The 17943-nt window shown below is 31.3% G+C and overlaps 7 protein-coding genes and 1 pseudogene across 8 annotated transcripts, besides 4 other annotated features; 3 read left to right on the plus strand and 5 right to left on the minus strand.

Annotated features, from left to right (window-relative positions):
* Positions 1 to 3195: part of a mobile genetic element that runs on past the window's edge.
* On the minus strand, positions 47 to 743 carry TVAGG3_1011210 (annotated as a pseudogene). The gene has a single exon. A coding segment is annotated over exon 1 (697 nt).
* Positions 1092 to 1727, minus strand: TVAGG3_1011220 (uncharacterized protein; the record flags this gene model as incomplete). The annotated part of the gene is made up of 1 exon (XM_051254551.1): positions 1092 to 1727. A coding segment is annotated over one exon (636 nt), but the record flags the coding sequence as incomplete, so codon positions are not given.
* On the minus strand, positions 1768 to 2595 carry TVAGG3_1011230 (uncharacterized protein; the record flags this gene model as incomplete). The annotated part of the gene is made up of 1 exon (XM_001579149.1): positions 1768 to 2595. One exon carries the CDS (start codon positions 2593 to 2595, stop codon positions 1768 to 1770), a length of 828 nt encoding a protein of 275 aa, XP_001579199.1.
* Positions 3196 to 4328: 1133 nt separating the features above from the next.
* Positions 4329 to 4544, plus strand: TVAGG3_1011240 (uncharacterized protein; the record flags this gene model as incomplete). Its single annotated transcript, XM_001579150.1, has 1 exon — positions 4329 to 4544. The coding sequence occupies one exon, from the start codon at positions 4329 to 4331 to the stop codon at positions 4542 to 4544; it is 216 nt and encodes a 71-aa protein (XP_001579200.1).
* A 1937-nt stretch (positions 4545 to 6481) lies between these two features.
* On the minus strand, positions 6482 to 7288 carry TVAGG3_1011250 (glycine-rich protein family; the record flags this gene model as incomplete). Its single annotated transcript, XM_001579151.1, has 1 exon — positions 6482 to 7288. One exon carries the CDS (start codon positions 7286 to 7288, stop codon positions 6482 to 6484), a length of 807 nt encoding a protein of 268 aa, XP_001579201.1.
* A 594-nt stretch (positions 7289 to 7882) lies between these two features.
* On the minus strand, positions 7883 to 9564 carry TVAGG3_1011260 (meiotic spindle elongation; the record flags this gene model as incomplete). The annotated part of the gene is made up of 1 exon (XM_001579152.1): positions 7981 to 9561. The coding sequence occupies one exon, from the start codon at positions 9559 to 9561 to the stop codon at positions 7981 to 7983; it is 1581 nt and encodes a 526-aa protein (XP_001579202.1).
* Positions 9565 to 10221: 657 nt separating this feature from the next.
* On the plus strand, positions 10222 to 11604 carry TVAGG3_1011270 (acid phosphatase protein; the record flags this gene model as incomplete). The annotated part of the gene is made up of 1 exon (XM_001579153.1): positions 10231 to 11421. The coding sequence occupies one exon, from the start codon at positions 10231 to 10233 to the stop codon at positions 11419 to 11421; it is 1191 nt and encodes a 396-aa protein (XP_001579203.1).
* Positions 11605 to 11759: 155 nt separating this feature from the next.
* On the plus strand, positions 11760 to 13337 carry TVAGG3_1011280 (pescadillo family; the record flags this gene model as incomplete). The annotated part of the gene is made up of 1 exon (XM_001579154.1): positions 11760 to 13337. The coding sequence occupies one exon, from the start codon at positions 11760 to 11762 to the stop codon at positions 13335 to 13337; it is 1578 nt and encodes a 525-aa protein (XP_001579204.1).
* Positions 13338 to 14113: 776 nt separating this feature from the next.
* Positions 14114 to 14883: a mobile genetic element.
* A 170-nt stretch (positions 14884 to 15053) lies between these two features.
* Positions 15054 to 15910: a mobile genetic element.
* Positions 15911 to 16482: 572 nt separating this feature from the next.
* Positions 16483 to 16519: a mobile genetic element.
* Between the last annotated feature and the right edge of the window lie 1424 nt (positions 16520 to 17943).

Raw genomic sequence — 17943 nt, forward strand, 5'->3', positions numbered from 1 at the left:
GATTATGATTCAAAGGATTATTTTCGATAATGTTAATGCTTGAATATTAAATAGCCTTAACAAAGAATTTTTCAAGTGATATTTTATATTCATCAACTATTTTATTATAAATATCATTATATGTTAAATGAAGTTCAGTTGTTGTTCCGTTCTTTGATATCTTAATTGTGCTAATATCCTTTATAGGATTTATTTTTGCAACTGTTCCGCAGCATGAAACCTCATCATCTATGAAAATTGAATCTTAACGTCTGAATCTTGAACATCACAAAGAATGGTGATAATGTGAATTAATGATTCATAAGGTAAAATAATTAAACCGGATTGGTCAATTAAATTTATTATTGAATCATAATTATTAATTATTATATCACGGTAAATTTTCATTAATTCAGAATTAATGTCTACTTTATATGGCGCATTGCGACTGGAATCGTAGATTCCTGGGTTCTCGATGTTTGATGAAAGAGGTGGGGGTATGTTGGATATGTGGGGATTTCAACGGGTTCTTTACCGGGTTCAGATAAAATGATTGGGTCTCCATCTTCTTTATTTTGCTCCTCCTCTTTCTTTGGTAAGTCACGAGTTAATAAATTGGACTGTGTTGCTGACCTTGTTAATTCAGGACTAACATTAACTTTAACATTTTGAATAATTCGTGATTTATCATCATTTACGTTATAACCAACCGTAATCTCTGCTTTTGCGTTTGTGTTCTTTTGACTTGTGAAACGTCTTCTCATTTATAATTGAATAAAAAAAAGAAAAATATATTTAAAGTTTTATTTAGTTGTTACGGTAATATCCCAAGGTTCATCATTGTTTGCTTATACTTTCTTTGTAACTGCACCAATTATGTTATTGATATTGCTTTGAGTTTCTTCCAGTCTTATTTTATCATTTACAATATCTTTAATCATTTCATTACATGCATTCTTAAAACCATCTGATTTTTCTAATTTACGTCTATCACTTTCTTTAATTAAATCAAAGTTATAACCTTGTTGAGAACAAAGTGGTTTCTTTATCAATTCCTTGAACGCTTCTGAAAGTGAAGATGAAGAAATTCTTGCCACTTGAATTGGTTGAAATTCTGCTTTCATTGCTTCTTTCTGTTCATTGAACACTGGATCGAATAAAGCAACTTTAAAGAATTTCTTAGCTGGAATTTCAGGTCTCAAATTTGCATATTGACCATCAAACTGATTAACATATTGAGGTAATCCATCCGGTCCCTCTTCAATAGCATTTAATTCTGCATTGAAATAAGAATATGGATTATGACGGTATGAATTAATTGGACCATGTTCACCTTCTCTAATGTATTGTTTAACAGCTTTTCCATTTTCATCAAATTTCATAGGATAACGTTCATTATATGCTTTACGTTTAGGATAATCCGTCATTGTTAATTTATACCCATTTATGACTTTAATATTTCCTTGACCATCAGTAACGAAAACTTCATTTATACCATCAGGTTTTCCATTTGGACCCGTAATGTCTGCTTCGTGTGCTTCCCAATTTGGACCATGACGTTTGGCATATGCTTGAGCTTCTGGTAATGTTAAAACGTTTCTCATTTGTTTAACATCTTTTTGAAGACCAGCAACAATATGAACTAATTCTTTCATTCCGTCTGGAACTTTCATAGTTCTATTATATGCACCCTTTTTGTTTGTTCCTTGTTTTAATGGAACCTGTAGAAGATTTGCTATTTCTGTCATGTTTAATTATAAATAAAAAATAAAAATTAATTATACAAAGTTAATCAAATTTAACACTTCCTTTATTTAAATCAACTATTATTTTTCCATGTTCTCCTAATTGTTGATATTGTGTGTAAAGTTCATTACTGCTCATTGGTAAATTCACTTGATAAAGCATAACGTTCAACTGTTGACGACTAAAACCACTGAAAATGAAAAGTGTTGATAGATTTGATTTAATGTTTGTGCTTAATGCTTTGAAATATTGAACAGCCATAAAGAATGAACACTGAATGTGTCGACATTGAGTTAATAACTGATTAAAATATGATTTCTCATTTGTTATTAGTTTTGATTTCACGGCATCATCTAGAAAAATTAGTGAATGCAAAAATTCTTTATCAAAATTTGAAATGGAAAGTGTTTCAAATAATTCATCCCGTTGTTTATCAATAATTTTATCCTCTAATCCTTGCTTCTTGATTGTATTATATAATTCTTTATACATTAAAAAGTTTTTTAAATAATCTTCTGCTTCTTCTTGTGATAAATAAATAATTGGAATTTTGATTAAATGCTTTAAAGATTCAAATGTATCATCTGAAAGTGAACCTGAACGGTTGATATAAATTAACACATGTGAATAGGGGGAAGTGTTAGCAATAATGATAATTTGTTTTAATATCGTTAATGTTTTACCTTTATTTTGTTTACCAATTGCTGCAGTGATTGAATTTAAGTAACATTCAGAATATGGAATTTTCATTAATTTTTCCTTAGATAGAGCATTTCTATTATCACTCAATGCTTCATTAATCATATCATCTACGTATGTATTATATACTCCCGCTAATTCTTCATAAGGGGCGGATGAATTTAAATCCATTTAATCAAAAATAAATTTATAATTTTAAACATTTCTATTCATCAATATTTCATCATATGAACTTCTATACTGTGGTGGTGTACCTGTTGGATGATATTTCAAACCTTCATCCGGTGTCCATGTCCAATATGTAGTCCTAGTAAACCAAACCTGAGGAGGATTTGTCACCTTTGAACAATAAGTGTCATTTTCACCCTGAATGATTGGATAAGCTTTCACTTGTACTGTAACTTGTGAGTTGAAAGTTTCTAATCCATCAAAGAATATACTCGCTCCATCACGTTGAACTGGAATAGTGCATAAGAATGAAGTTTGGTCTTTCCATGTTCTAGCTAATGGCGTGCCATCATCACCATTCAGTGGTCTAGTTAATGAGTCCTCGTATTCTTCTGTGCATTCATTCACTCCATCTAAATCAGAAGCTTGAAGCATACGTGTAAAGAATATGTCACCCACTGTGGTCATCGCTTGATCGGGGAAGTTTCTGGAATCTATAGTGACCTGAAGACCTCGAAGCATTGGATTTTCTAAAACTGTTCTTTGCATTGCATTCTTCGGAAATGCTAACACAACATCTGTAACATTATGAAGAGCGTATGAGAAATCTGAGCTGATACCTTCAGGAGTGATGCAACCTCCATTTAGTGAACGAACGTCAATATGTTGAGCTGGAATCATGAATGGATCTTCCTTACTGAATAAACGTGGTATTGCTTTAACTGATTCTTCAATTAAACCGTATCCTGGTGTAATGCATTTATCCTCTAAAACTTCCATCTTTGTGCATGAAATAATAACGTTATCAACTGTTGCGTCAGCAGATGTAGCGGCTAAGCTTGTAATTAATTTGGCAGGAAGTCCGATTTGTTGGAATTTGCGATCATATTTATAAACATGATTCATAATCTTTTCATAATTTTCATCAGTTATCTTTTCATAAACGTAATTTTGTAAATCAGCAACTCTTAACGGGTCAACCTGACAAATACTAAAGTATCCCTGAAAACATAATATTTAAGAATGATTTCACCAAATGATTTAGGATAATCATCAAACGCCTGAAATGCTAACAAATCATTTACCGGAATAATCATATCAAAAGTGACATCAACTTCTTCATTTGCTTTCTTGAAAACTTCTGAAGGGTCAATATATTTACCACATACTGAGTTATCATATTTTTGAACATTATTATATAACGAATGAACAAACTTTTTAACTTTCCTTTCTGATTTTGGTTTATATGTTGCAAATGCGAAAGATTCACGGGCACAATCCATCTGAAGATAACCAGCATCACCTCTTTCAGTTTCTACTTCTAATTGTTTAAAGCTTTGATTTGATGATTTGTAACCAACGAATAAACGCATGCATTTAAAAGCGGCATCACATGTGAAAGCTTTATTTGAAACTAGAGTTGCTTTAACTTTGCGTTTAATATATGTGTCACCTAATTGGTTCACATCATGAGCCGGATTTGTAATTCTTAAATGAGTTTGTTTATCATCAAAATATGGAGCATCAGAGTCATAGCATGAACTTTCAAGTTCTCTATAATATCTTCTACCGTCATTCTTTGCGAATATTTCATTTATCTTTTCGAATGAATGAAACACATTTCCATTAATCGGTTTGGTGTTTGGCACCAAATAGTTAGTCGTCATTTATTAATAAATAAAAAATCAAAATTAAAAGATGAAAATGAATTTTTAATTTTAATGAAATAATCAACTATGGCTGCAGGATTCTTTAAAAAATTATGGGATAGAGTAAAAAGAGGAGCGCATAAAGTTTGGGAAACAATGAAGAAAGGAGCAAATTGGATATTTAAGAATAAAGAAGCAATTAGTGACGTTGCTGAATCAATAACACCAAAAGCTGCCCCAATAAGAGAAATATTAAATAAAGGAGAAAAAGTTTATCAAAGACTACAACCGATACTAAGATAAAAATAATATTTATTTATTTTTCCACTATCTACCTCCTATTTTATTAAGTATTCCTTCAGCAATTCCACCAACTGCGTTACCTGCTTGTGCTCCCATTGCCGGATTACCTGCTTTAGTACCTAATACTCCACCTATGATAGTTCCTGCCGTTTTCGCTACTGGTGCCAAAAAGTTTGCAACGGGTTTAATAATATTTTTATGAACCCAACCCGCAGCTTTCTTAATTCCTTCCCATAATTTTTTAAAGAATCCTGCCGCCATTTCTGATTTAATATTAATTAAAAAATATATTTCATCACTTATATTCTAATTTTTATTTAATGATAAATGAAACCAATTTTAAAAATAAATGAAACAGAGGAGGAAGAAATAAATGAAAGTGAAAATGTTCAACAAAAAATAAACGTTGTTAAACCAATTACTGAAATAAAAATTTTTTCATCTGTTGAAGAATTTAATGACTATTATGCTAATAATAAAAAATTATTTGAAGAATTGACAACATGTAAATTGAATAAAATGTTTAAAGTTGATGGATTCAAAATTTCAAAAATAAAAGGAGTGGTTAGTTTGAAATCTATTCCTCAATCAAGAATCACCTCATTAATGAAAATAGATGATTTAACAAAAAGAATAGAAATTATTGAAGAGCGAATAAATCAAATTATTGATTTCATAAATTCAAATAATCATTAGTTTCTAATTTCTTCTTCTCGTTTATGAGGTCTTTGATTATGACTCCATTGATTCCATTCATGATACAAAATCGTTCAATATTTGTGAGAATTCTTACGTTTACAAAAAATAAATTATTCAAAATAATTATTTCTAATTTCTTTTACTCTCTCGTATATACTAGATTTAAAGAATTCAGAACATTTCCCATAATCTCCTAAATGTTTTCTTATCCCTAACGTGTGCCAGTTATTATATGAAACTGAATAAACTTTATCTTTATCTTTACACCTTTCATCACTTCCAATATATTTATATCTCAGTTTTGATTTAGCATTTTCATATTCATTAGCGTTTAATAATTCGCAGTCTTCCTTTTTAAATAAATGTTTTATGTATTCAGGATTTAATACTCTACGTTTATATGCTCCTAACTTAGTTCTAAAGGTTTTTCTACAAAATTTAGGAATTCCATCCTCTTTAATGTCATCAATGATTTCCATTTCATTATTTTCAATTTCTTCTTCTCGTTTATGAGGTCTTTGATTATGACTCCATTGATTCCATGAAATTAAATATTCTTTATCATTATATTTATACCTCATTAGCTTATTTTGGCTTTCATATTCATTTAATAATTCACAATCTTCATTTTTAAATTGAAGTTTAACCCATTCAGGATTTAAATGATGTTTAATTAATCGCGGAATATCTGACATCATCTATATATAGCTTCTTTTATAAAAGATAAAAAAATAAATTATTTTAAAATTAATGTTAATTTTTTAATGATTTATAAATAAATATATTTTAATGCATCGTCTATATATAGATGTAACAAAAAAAGTCACACAACCCTTCATATCCTACTACTATTGTACGTTATTTCTTTACTCATTTTTTTGGACTTTGGAATAAAAATCGAGTTATTTTAAAATGTGGGATGGCTAGATCTGTAATGCGCACCATTGGAATTCAAGAAATAATAGACATAATTATTTACTTTTGAGTTGTCATGACTACATTCAGTTTGACAAAAGAAGAAACTTTGAGAGAATGCTAGAAAGTGGAGACATCATCCTAAAAGGTTACACTTACGCATATATGATAGGGCATTCAATTATTCTGTTTAAGGTTGATTTTCAATAACGATTCACGCTAGTTGGGCGTAAGGGCACCTTTAAAAAATTTAGGAAGCTATAGCAATTATTGAATTGAGAGAGATGGATCTGAAATATGGAATCATATTATTTGAGCAAATGTTAATACGTGCAATCATTGTAATCAATATGACCTAAATGACCCTGCTCAAAATTATCATATTGATTAATATTCGATGATGTAAATATCGGGAGTTTTTCATTACCGGAGAGCATTTGAATACTAGTGAATGAAAGTCCTGAGTAGTGAACAGGACCAATAAATGAATTATTGTTTTCGAATGAATAGTATTTCGAAACACTATTACAATCGTTGCATCCAGACACATACGAAGAACCTCCTGCACCTGTGCCATGTCTATCATGTGAAACAGATCCTCCACCGCCTCCAAAGTAGCCAGAACCACCTCTAGAGACTGAACGAGCCTTTGGTGAACTATTACCTCCCTTTCCGAACAATCCATCATCTCCGTTTTCAAAATTTTCATAATCAGAAACTCCAGCTTTTCCTCCTTTAATTTGACTGCCTCCAGTAGCAGGAATATAAGAAGCGTTATATTCTCCATGGAGGGAATGGCTTCCATCTCCACCATTGATATTTCCACCGCATCCTCCTGTTCCATTTGTAGGATTGTTGTTATTATGTTGAATAAATCCATCAAGGACAACACCACCTCCTGCACCTGCGACAATAATTCTTGACTTTAGTCCTTCAATATCTGTACTGTTTTTTAATCGAACATCTGTTGCGCCTCCACCAGAATAGCAGAATATATATTCCGATTCACGTTTTGAGGGATCATAAGGAGAACAACTACCGCCACCATTAAAAGTGGTTGTATTTCCATTCTTTTTCCCTCTTTCACCAACATAAATGAATAATTGGGTGAAATGATTAAATTTGATCATTCCGGAAACATAACTACCAAGACCGCCATTATTGCGGTCATCGGCACCAGATGCACCCCAACATTCGATTTGATAGATCCCAGGATATGCATGGTATGTATAAATCCCATAATAATTGGCCGCTGCTATGCAACGGCACTACAGAAAAATTATAAAAAATTAAGGTTTTCTTGACTTTTTCAATGGTTGGTTGACATAACATGTTATTTGATTAATCATCTAAACATAGCTTATCGCTATTCAGGAAACATTTATCATGCATAAGGGGAAACAGTTCAGAATGTGTTTTAATTGTTTATGGTTAGTTTTCATTAATGCTTCACGCCCGTTGCCAAAAATTCGAATCTAAGCCAGATGATATCACGTGAAATGGAAAACAGAAATAAGGGAGTGGGAGGGATTTTACAATGTCAGAATATAAACTCATTTTCCTAAAAATGAATTTCACGCCCCTATTTGTTTCACTTTTCAGGAATTAGTCCCTGTGCCAGAAATAACATGTGTAAGTGAACCATATATACACATTTGATTATATGATATAGCCCTAAACGGAAAATAAAAATCAAAACTTTAAAATCAAAAGATTTATGTATCAAACACTCATATAATGAAGTATATGAAGAAAATAAATGATTTATTAACAAGATAAATTTAAATATTAGTTCTAATGTATATATCTATTATTTTTTTATTTAATTTTTCCTTTGATTTGCATAATATGAAACATCTTGGTCGGAATCATGAGATAAAATGTCCAGAATCTCAGTGAATTGCTTTGGACATTCTTTTGCAAGCATAAGACGGACATTTGATGTTGGATCTGAAGTAATTTGTTTCAAGAATCCAGAAACTTTGGAATAATCAGGGGATGAACATGCAACAAGAACAGAAAGTTGGCGATCTAAATAGTTACCTTTTGAGAACTTTTCAATGACATAATCATAAATTTTGGTGAAAAACCAATCTGTGCCATAAACTTGCATAATATCTTTGACTGTATCAACTGCTTGACTTCTTACACCCCAGACTTTTGATTCAAAAAGAATATAAAGATATTGTAATAATTTTTCATTGAAAGAATCAACATCTAAGGTCTTAGACATCAATCCTATAACACAACACATCGAAATCATTGTTCTCCAGTGTGAATTTCCAATTTGGGAAATTCTATTAATTGCAATTTCGATTCCAACGCCAGTTTCAGCGATTGCCTCGTATGCTTGGTTAGATATCCTTGTATCTGTTGATTCTGTGAGTATAGAAAGTGCAAATTCACATGCTTCTTTATGATTTTCAATTAAATTTGGAATTGATTTGGCCAATTCGAACAAAACCTGTGGATCACTATCCTTTGCAAGTAGTTTAATTGATTCATCAAGCTTTTCTTTACTTAAAACGTTACTTTTTGCAATAAATTTCAAATGTTTTGCTGATTCAGCGCGAACTAATGGATGTTCATCTGTAAATATGAAGGAATATAAATACTGTTGGGTTTCTTTTGTAATATACAAATTTTCTATGTTGCTGAGAATGGAAATTACGTTTTCAAATTTTTTATTTGCAACAATGATATTAATTGCATCATCTACGAAGTCATTGTACTTCTCATGAGTCAGGCATGTTAAAGCAGGCGCGATATTCTTTTGAACTATAACAGTTTGGTCATTTATTAATTTTGAAAGGATTAAAATCAGTTTTTCGACAATAAACTTGTGTGAATTAAATGCATCATACATTGCTTTTGCTAAATCTCTTCGAACTTCAATGCTTTGATCGGAAACAAGTGTTTCTAGAATAGGGAATAGAGAATTGCTTTCTTGTTCTGTTAAATACTTGGAAGCTAAGCAAATTATTAAAGCAGATGCTGATCTTTTTCCATAAAATGCATCTTTTGATAATTTTATGAAGAATGGAATGAAAATTTTCTCTATTTCTTCGGTGTTTGATGATTTTACGAGCTGATCAATGGATGCTATGCATTTTTCGCGTATATTGTCATCGTCAGTTTCGAGATAAAATTCAATTGTGTCTAAAACTTTGGAAATATAATCTCTGCCACCAACTAATGGAACAAGATTGCCAAGGGCACGGCAAATTTGAGCTTGCATTTCTAAAGATTGTCTTTCGATACTTTTGATTTGAATTAAAACGTCTCTTACTTCATTTGGCTGAAGATCCTTTAACAAATCTGCAAGCATAGATGATGTTCTGTTTCGCTCCAAAGGATTTTGAGACCTCAATGATTCTAGAAGCGAATTATACTTTGAAGACATTTGATTTGATAATTTTCTGAAAATTGCGTATAATGAATCAAATATTGAATCTTAAGATATAGTCAAGCCTAAAAGGAGTCAAACATGCAAGAAGGCTGTCAAATGCACAATAGGCGCGTCGAAGTTTTATTAAATGATAGAATAATTATTCATATTGAGTTTCTAACATAAATAGTCTGAAATGAAAGAAATTTTATCATAGTTTATAAATGTATTACTATTCCTTTATCTTTGGTGATTGAAAGCTGAACAATATATCATTGAGTAATGATTTCATTTTTTTACTTCCTTTTTCCTTCTCAATTTTCCTTGAATATCTTTATTACATAGTGCACAAGTCAGATGAACAATATCTCACTGAATGAACCAAATAGAGTCAGATATGATCAAAAGATTTCAAAGAGTTATATGACTCAAAGGTCTATTGCGTTCAAAACGATTATCTGCGTTAAACCTTCTAGTTTTAGATCTAACCATCCAGACACTTCTTTCTTTAATTTCAAAGCTATAATCAGAAGAAATATGCAAATTATCCAAACTACTCATACAACTAATAATTAAAGTGTGTCTGCTTACTGAAAGTACTCACACAAAGCTGTTCTGGCTATAAAAATTTCAAATGCAAATTCATAATTTTTGACAATTTCATTTTTGTCAAAAATTTTTTTGATGTTTTCGATTTTTCTGATTTTTGGGACTTCTATTCCGAAATACTGCTCACCGACTTACACAGAAGCAATAACGCAAGACAAGTACGAGCGAGAGTATGTCACAATTCTTTTTAAGCACGGAATTCATTCTCCAATTGATAAAATTCCAGGCCACGATGCGAACTGGGAATGCAGTGCAAAACAGATTCTTTATCCAGGAAAAGATGCATTCGATGAACAATCAAACAATAACATCAATGTTTTCAGAGCTGTTCCGATTTCTTCTCAAAGTTTTCTTAAAGGCACTTGCCAAGCCGGATCTTTGTTAGATACTGGCATAGATCAAATGGTTTCATTAGCAAAATACATAAAACGCACATATTCCTCAATTTTACCCAATAAATATCATAAACGAGCATTTAATTTCAGATCTACTTACACAGATCGAACAATGAACTGCTTAGAAGTAATTATAAGCCATCTATACGATGAACTTACTCCAATTGAGTTATTTGTGGCAAATGAAGAATTAGAATCTCTTGTACCGAATCCTTATTTATGCCCAGAGCTATCCAAAGTTCTAGATATCGAAAAGGATGAATCCTTAGAAATTACAAAGCGAATTAAAGAATTTAACAAGAAAATCGAAAATTTAAAGAATGAATCTAAAATTGTTGCAGCACCAAGCTGGAGAAGAATGGGAGAGATGCTATCAGCACATATCTGTAATAATGCTTACTTACCTCCAGGATTTGATGAAAAATTATCAAATGAAGCGACAAATCTCTTGGTAGACTATTACAAGTCAGTAATCAGTGATAAACAAAAAGTAAAGTACTCTAGTGGTCTCCTTTTATCAGATATTTACTTCGGAATGCGAGATTATTTAACAGGAATGAAACAATCGAAATTTGCCTTGATAGCCGGCCATACTCTATCTATTGTTTCACTAGAACTCGCATTCGGCCTGAATACAACATTTCCGGCCTTTGGAGACTTTATTTCCATCGAATTATTACGAAAAGACCAAGATAGGATTGTTAACATTGTCCAGAACGGAATTATTAAAAAGACAATGAAGCTACAAGAATTTATTGACTTTACTTTAGAAATGAGGCCAAAAGAAAGCGAATGCAAGATTCAGTGGCCATTTGCTGAAAAAGACAAGAAAGATCCAGGCACAGAAATTCTTTCTAAGTCATTCTCTTGATTTTTGTTATTTGTTATATTAGTTTTTTAAATCATATTGTTTAGTTTTTATAAAATCCGCATTTTTTCTTTAAAATCAGCGACCATTCTTAACAAAAAATCATACGTAAGATCGGAAACATACAAGTTATTACATTTTGATTCAATATTGCCATAGATAATTTTGAATTCAAAATAAAAAATCAAAGATAAACATATTTTGATTATGAAAATTTAATCATTTTATAGATGTCTTTCTAGTTTAATGGTTTTTAGTACCAGTGTTTTTTGATGGAATAAAAGAGACACAGGAGCAAAAAATCTGTAAACTATTGAATTTAAAATTTTCAAGGCCACAAAATGGTGAAGCTTCCATTCCAGAAAGGCAAGGAAGGAAAGTCCTCCAACCTTGTCAAGGAGGATGAGGCAATCGAGAGGGTTGCCCTTGATCCAAAGGATATGGGTCGTATGGCAATTCTTCGTGGAGTATATCCAAAAGTTTCGCCAAAAGACAAAAATTCACCATGGGCGTATTTCCACAAGAAAGACTTACAAATGATCAACAGTGACCCAATGGCTTGGTTCATTCGTGATCACGCAAATTGGTTAAAACACCATGAAAAACGTTACAATCGCAAAGAACTCGATCAAACACCAGAGCCAGTCGCTCCTTATGACCAATTAATCCGCAGTCGCTATCCAACTTTCGCTGATGCAATCAAAGATCTTGATGACGCACTCACAACAGTTGCTCTCTTTGCTCAAATGTCTGGTTCTGACATCCTTGATTCGGCACGCGTTCTTAAATGCCGCCATCTCTTAGCTGAGTTCCATTATTACGTTTCCCACAAACATCTCCTTACAAAAGGCTTCATTTCAAAGAGAGGTTTCCATTTCGAGGCACAGATCGAAGGACTCCCTGTTGTTTGGCTTATTCCTCACCAATTTACATTATCAAAAGATCCAGATGTTGATTACACAGTTCTTCTCAATTTCCTTGAGCTTTACGAAAATCTCCTTTCATTTGTCAATCTCCGCTTATTCAAACTCATCGGATTAAAGTATCCACCAGAATATGACCAGAAGAAGTGGGATTCCGGCTTTTACATCGACGCTATCATCGACAACAACGAGCAACCAGTTGTTGAGTCCGTTGCCGAAGCTCCAGCCGATGCCAAAGTCGATATGGACAAAGTTGCAGGAATATTCGCCAAAGCCGCTGCTGAAACAGTCGAAAATGATGAAGAAAAGGCCGATTCTGGCGTTTTCGGAAACTACGTCTTTACAATTGGCCGCGAAACCCCACGCGATGCTCTTGCCTTGATTATTCGCTCACTTGGTGGCCGTATTATCTGGGACGAGTCATCCAAGGACACATCCATCACACATACGATCACCGACAGAAAAGTTATCAACGAGAGAGTACTTTCCAGAAAATACATTCAGCCACAGTGGGTTTTTGACTGCTTAAACAAGCATTCATCACTTGACTGTGCTCCATACCAGCCAGGCCAAGTCCTCCCACCACACCTCTCTCCGTGGGACGCTCCTGTCCAGCCAGAAGCACCAGAAGAGATCGATGACAGAGAAGTTTTGGCCGATGACGATGACGACGAAAATGCGGAGATCAGCTCAGAGATCAGACAGAGAGCGATGGAGATTGAGCACGCGGAAGGCATCGCTCAGGAACTTGGCGTTGCCAAGGAACAGACAGAGACACTTGAAGATCTCAAACAGAAGAAGAAACAGATGAAGGAAAAAAAGAAAGAAGAAAGAGAAAGACTTTTGGCAGGAACATTGCCAGCAAGAAAGGCAAAGATCTACCACGAGTTGAAGGAGAAAGAAGACGCAAAACTAAAGAAGAAGAAAGGTGCTGCAAAGGAGGATGCTGATACTGTTCGTGTTAATGAAGAAGCAATGGAAGAAGAAGAAAAATAATAATAAAGATTTAGAATGAGAATATATTTTTGAGAGTTTTACATGGCATTTGCCGGCAAATGCCATGTAAAATCTTCTCAATTATTTTCCAGGGTTGCCCGTATATTTACCCTAAAACTCACCCGTATTATACAAAGTTTCATGTACCTGTTTATCGTGTAATATTGGAGATATTTCTTTATTTTATATGTATTATATCATTGTATCCGTTTCCTTAAAACTGGAGCTTACTGGGACCTTAAACTTGAAAATTTGATGCTATTATATTTCCCAATTTTGATATTTTATCGATAAAATAAAAATTTCAAAAATATTCTTATCGAAAATAGGCTATTGATTTTTTTAAAAATAGCATTATGCATTTAAGAAACGAAAAATATTGATTTGTTTCAGCTCAATCTTAATTAATAAGTAAAAATATGATAATATCGTTTCAAACTATAACATAGCACTTCAAAGCTACGGTATCTGATGTTGCTTTAATTATTTTTGCCCAATATCACTTCGAATTATATCCTGGATTTTTCAAATTGTGGGGGAAAAATTGAAATATGAAAAAAAAAATTTGAACTGTGGAAAAAAAATGGAATTGTGTCTAAAATATACAAGGGCTGTTGGGCGCAAAGAGTGTAGTAGGAATTCTAGTAAGGATGTCAATCATGAAAATTGATTTCATTTTAGTAAAATTAAATTTTCATTTTCGAAAATTTAAAAAATGGTATGAGCGGGATTCGAACTCCTTTTAAACTATACATGGCACGGCGGGCGCAAAGGAAGTGCCGGAAAGTGAAGTGAAAGCTATTATAAAAACAACACTTTTCAAACCCATAAAATCATTTTTATTTTGTATCATATTCAAACTAAGTGATGATGTATCATAGTATCATATTCAAACTAAGTGAAAACGATGTTTATGATTATAAGGTTATCAAAAACACACAAAAATCATACAAAATTTTTAAAATCTGGAAGGAAAAAAGTGCATTTATCTCAACATATGAGAATTGAAAATAAACTTTGTTCTGTAAAACTTTTAGTATAACTATTGAAATTTTATGTTTAATGTATCTCACTGGCTTAAACACAATATTGGAGGACTAGATACAAATCTAATTAAACTTTGAATGAGACCATTTCGACTGGAAACCACTACCATTGGGTTTGTTCCCTAATGGTAATTAGCAGAATCCAGTGAGATTGTAGTGCAATCGGTCTTAGTTTTGAAGTTACCCACCAATTGCATCTCGACTCTTTTTAACAAGTGCCAAATGTTTTCTATAAAATATCTAGTGTCTTGTACCTAGATATCATTCCTGCAGTATCAGCTCCTGCCATGGAATAACCAGGGACTAGATAGGTCCGCAAGTTCGAAAATTGCGAAACAGTTTTCTTCATACTGGAAGTATCCAAGACCTCAATATCATAGAAATAAAAACCTTACTATATACACTACTAATACATGTTTAAATATCATTAATATCTTTACTACAAATGAAGTTATAAGCAATACTCGAAAAGATATCGCGTCACCTCAGTTTCCGGCACCATTAATGTGTAAACTTGGAATAATAAAATAGTGCTATGAAGAATGCAATAATTTACGAAATTTTAATTTGATGTGGAAGTTTGAGAGTATGTACGTTTTAAATAAAACCAAAAATAATTGTTATAATTTAAATGAAGAAGTAATTTAAAACGATTTTATTTATGATCAAAGAGGGGGGCACAAACTTGCCCAGTGAGGTGAAGTGAAAAGTGACGAGTTTACATGTCAGAAATGTAAAGTGTCGGATTTGAAACAAAAAATGGATTAATTTATTATTATATGATAGAGAGATTTGGTAAGTTACTATCAAATTTGTAAGTAAGGGGAAAAAAAGTAAGAAAGAAAAAAAATTTTTAAAAAATAAAAAGCCACTCGCTTCGCTCGCGGGAGACAAAAAGAACAAATTCGAAAAAAGATTGTATGAAATTACGAAACTAAGCCACTCGCTTCGCTCGCGGCTTAAGAAAAGAACAGATTCGAAAAAAGATTGTATGAAATTTTAATTCTTTATTTTTTAGGATTGTTAGCTTTGTAAGATTGCTTTCTCACAAGAGAAAACAAGTATAAGGTTTAAGCTGTATGTATTAAAGTTATAAATATTTGATTTTAAAAAAAATCAAGATTTTAAACTTTAAAGGTATTAATTATAATTATCTTTCTTTAGCTTTGCATGCTGTATGCTACTTTTGGAAACTGCTCTATTGTATTAGAATGTTTTTAAATTTTGCACCTAAAAATGCGTAATATTAAAAATTAAGGTATTAATTATGATTATCTTTCTTTAGCTTTACATGCTGTATGCTACTTTTGGAAACTGCTCTATTGTATTAGAATGTTTTTAAATTTTGCACCTAAAAATGCGTAATATTAAAAATTAAGGTATTAATTATGATTATCTTTCTTTAGCTTTACATGCTGTATGCTACTTTTGTCTTTGAGACATTCCATGATTTAAGTTAAGAAGCTTTAAAAAAAAATGCAAAAAAAATTGAATACTTTACTGGCTGGGCAAATTTGTCGCCGCCCCATGATCAAATTTTATATATTTTTTTGGATCAAATCCATTTTAATAGAATTTATATACTATTCATCTATTAGTAAACACTACCGTATATTGTTTTTTAAGCTATCTTATTTTTTGAACTTTTATTCAAATCTTTGGTCGCAAGAAGAATTGCATGATAAATAAAAACATTTAATCAAAGTCAATTTTATTTTTCATATTCAAATGGACTGAGTGTTAACATTTAACATTTTTTGCTAATTGTCGTCAAAAATTAGGCGTAAAGCAAAAATTGATATTTCATATGGTTTTATGATAGATAAGCATTATATTCCCACTCATTATATTCGTAAATTTTGAGGTTTATCCTTCGCTTTTAAGAACATTGAATTTGATTTTTATATAAAATAGTTATATATTAGAAAATAATATGAGTTTATGTGATATTATTTTTCAGAAGATTTCATTCTATATGTCTATGAAAAGTACTCTCAAAACCAACTTTTTCCTAATTATAATTAAATCTAGAATATTGTATTATGCTTAGTATTATTTCATTTTTCTCATTCAATTTAGAATTTACAAATGTCAAAAAATTGAGAGCTGTCACTTTTGATGAATTTCTGTTTATTACAATTCGGCCCCAAAAATGGCGTATTATTCTATTTTTAAACAGTCATGGCGTAAAACCGTCGCATCCCTAGTTATACAATCATATTAGTTTATATCATTTATCATCAGTTTTCATTAGACTTATTAATAAAGGCGACGGAGTTTATGAATAGGGTACCCTATTTATGAACGGTTAGAATTTGGAAAAACCGTCGCAAGTATGAAAACCCTGAATATGGAAAAACCGTCAAAAGTATGAACAGGTAGGTGATCGGAATCTTCATATTTTGAATTTGGAATTTCCAAACAAAAGTTGTTTCGAAATTCCAATCAATTTGGAATTTATAAACTCCAATGCTTATTCATAAATAAGTTGACAAGTGTGGATAACCCTTTATTTGTCAAATGGAAAAAGAAATTAGAAATAAGAATATTCATGAATTTAAGTTAAGATATAAGTTTAAGTCTTCTTCAATAATTACAGAAATTATTCAAGTATATTTGCATTTAGTCTAAAAATTAATAAAATCTAAATTAATTTAGAAGATTTTTTAGAAAAAAGTGAAAAACAATAGCATATAGTATAGGGATTATTTCTAATTTCCATACATAATTGATTATTAGATTCTTGTTTGGAAATTCCAAATTCAAAATATGAAGATTCCGATCACCTACCTGTTCATACTTTTGACGGTTTTTCCATATTCAGGGTTTTCATACTTGCGACGGTTTTTCCAAATTCTAACCGTTCATAAATAGGGTACCCTATTCATAAACTCCGTCGCCTTTATTAATAAGTCTATTTTTCGCATGTAGTTTTTAAATCTCTATCAATTTTGAAATGAAGAATATATTCACAATTATATGCAGTGTCAATAGACATCTTGTTGCCTATGAAATTAACAATTTTTTCAAATTATATTGATATTCTTCAAATTGTGAATTTGTTACATTTAATTACAAATATTGTCTTCTCCCTTATTTTGCATTTGACTTACATTAATAACCAAGCTTAATTTTAACAATTGATACCCAATTCAAAATGTCTTTCCAAAATTAGCCGAATTTCACAAATTGACAGATACCACATTCTACATCAATTGGAATTAAGAATATTCCAAATTAAATAAAAAATATCAATCTTTTCAAAATTTATAATATTATCTTTTTTTAAACTGTTATTATATCATTATCATTCATAGCCTGACTTATCAAAATGAATTTCAATTGATATTGTTCAAATAAAGCATTACTTTGAAAGTTTGAATCATTACTCCGACATATTTTCCTATATAGTAAAATCACAACCGAGATTGATATATGCATAACATTTCTAACCATTTGCATGTAGATATGTGAAATTTTAACTCTAATTTTAAAATATTATAATTTTTTTTATATATCATGTCATTATGTATAAATCAATTCACCGGATCATATATATT

This window comes from Trichomonas vaginalis, chromosome I (assembly GCF_026262505.1).
Source record: "Trichomonas vaginalis G3 chromosome I, whole genome shotgun sequence".
Taxonomy (NCBI): Eukaryota; Parabasalia; order Trichomonadida; family Trichomonadidae; genus Trichomonas; species Trichomonas vaginalis.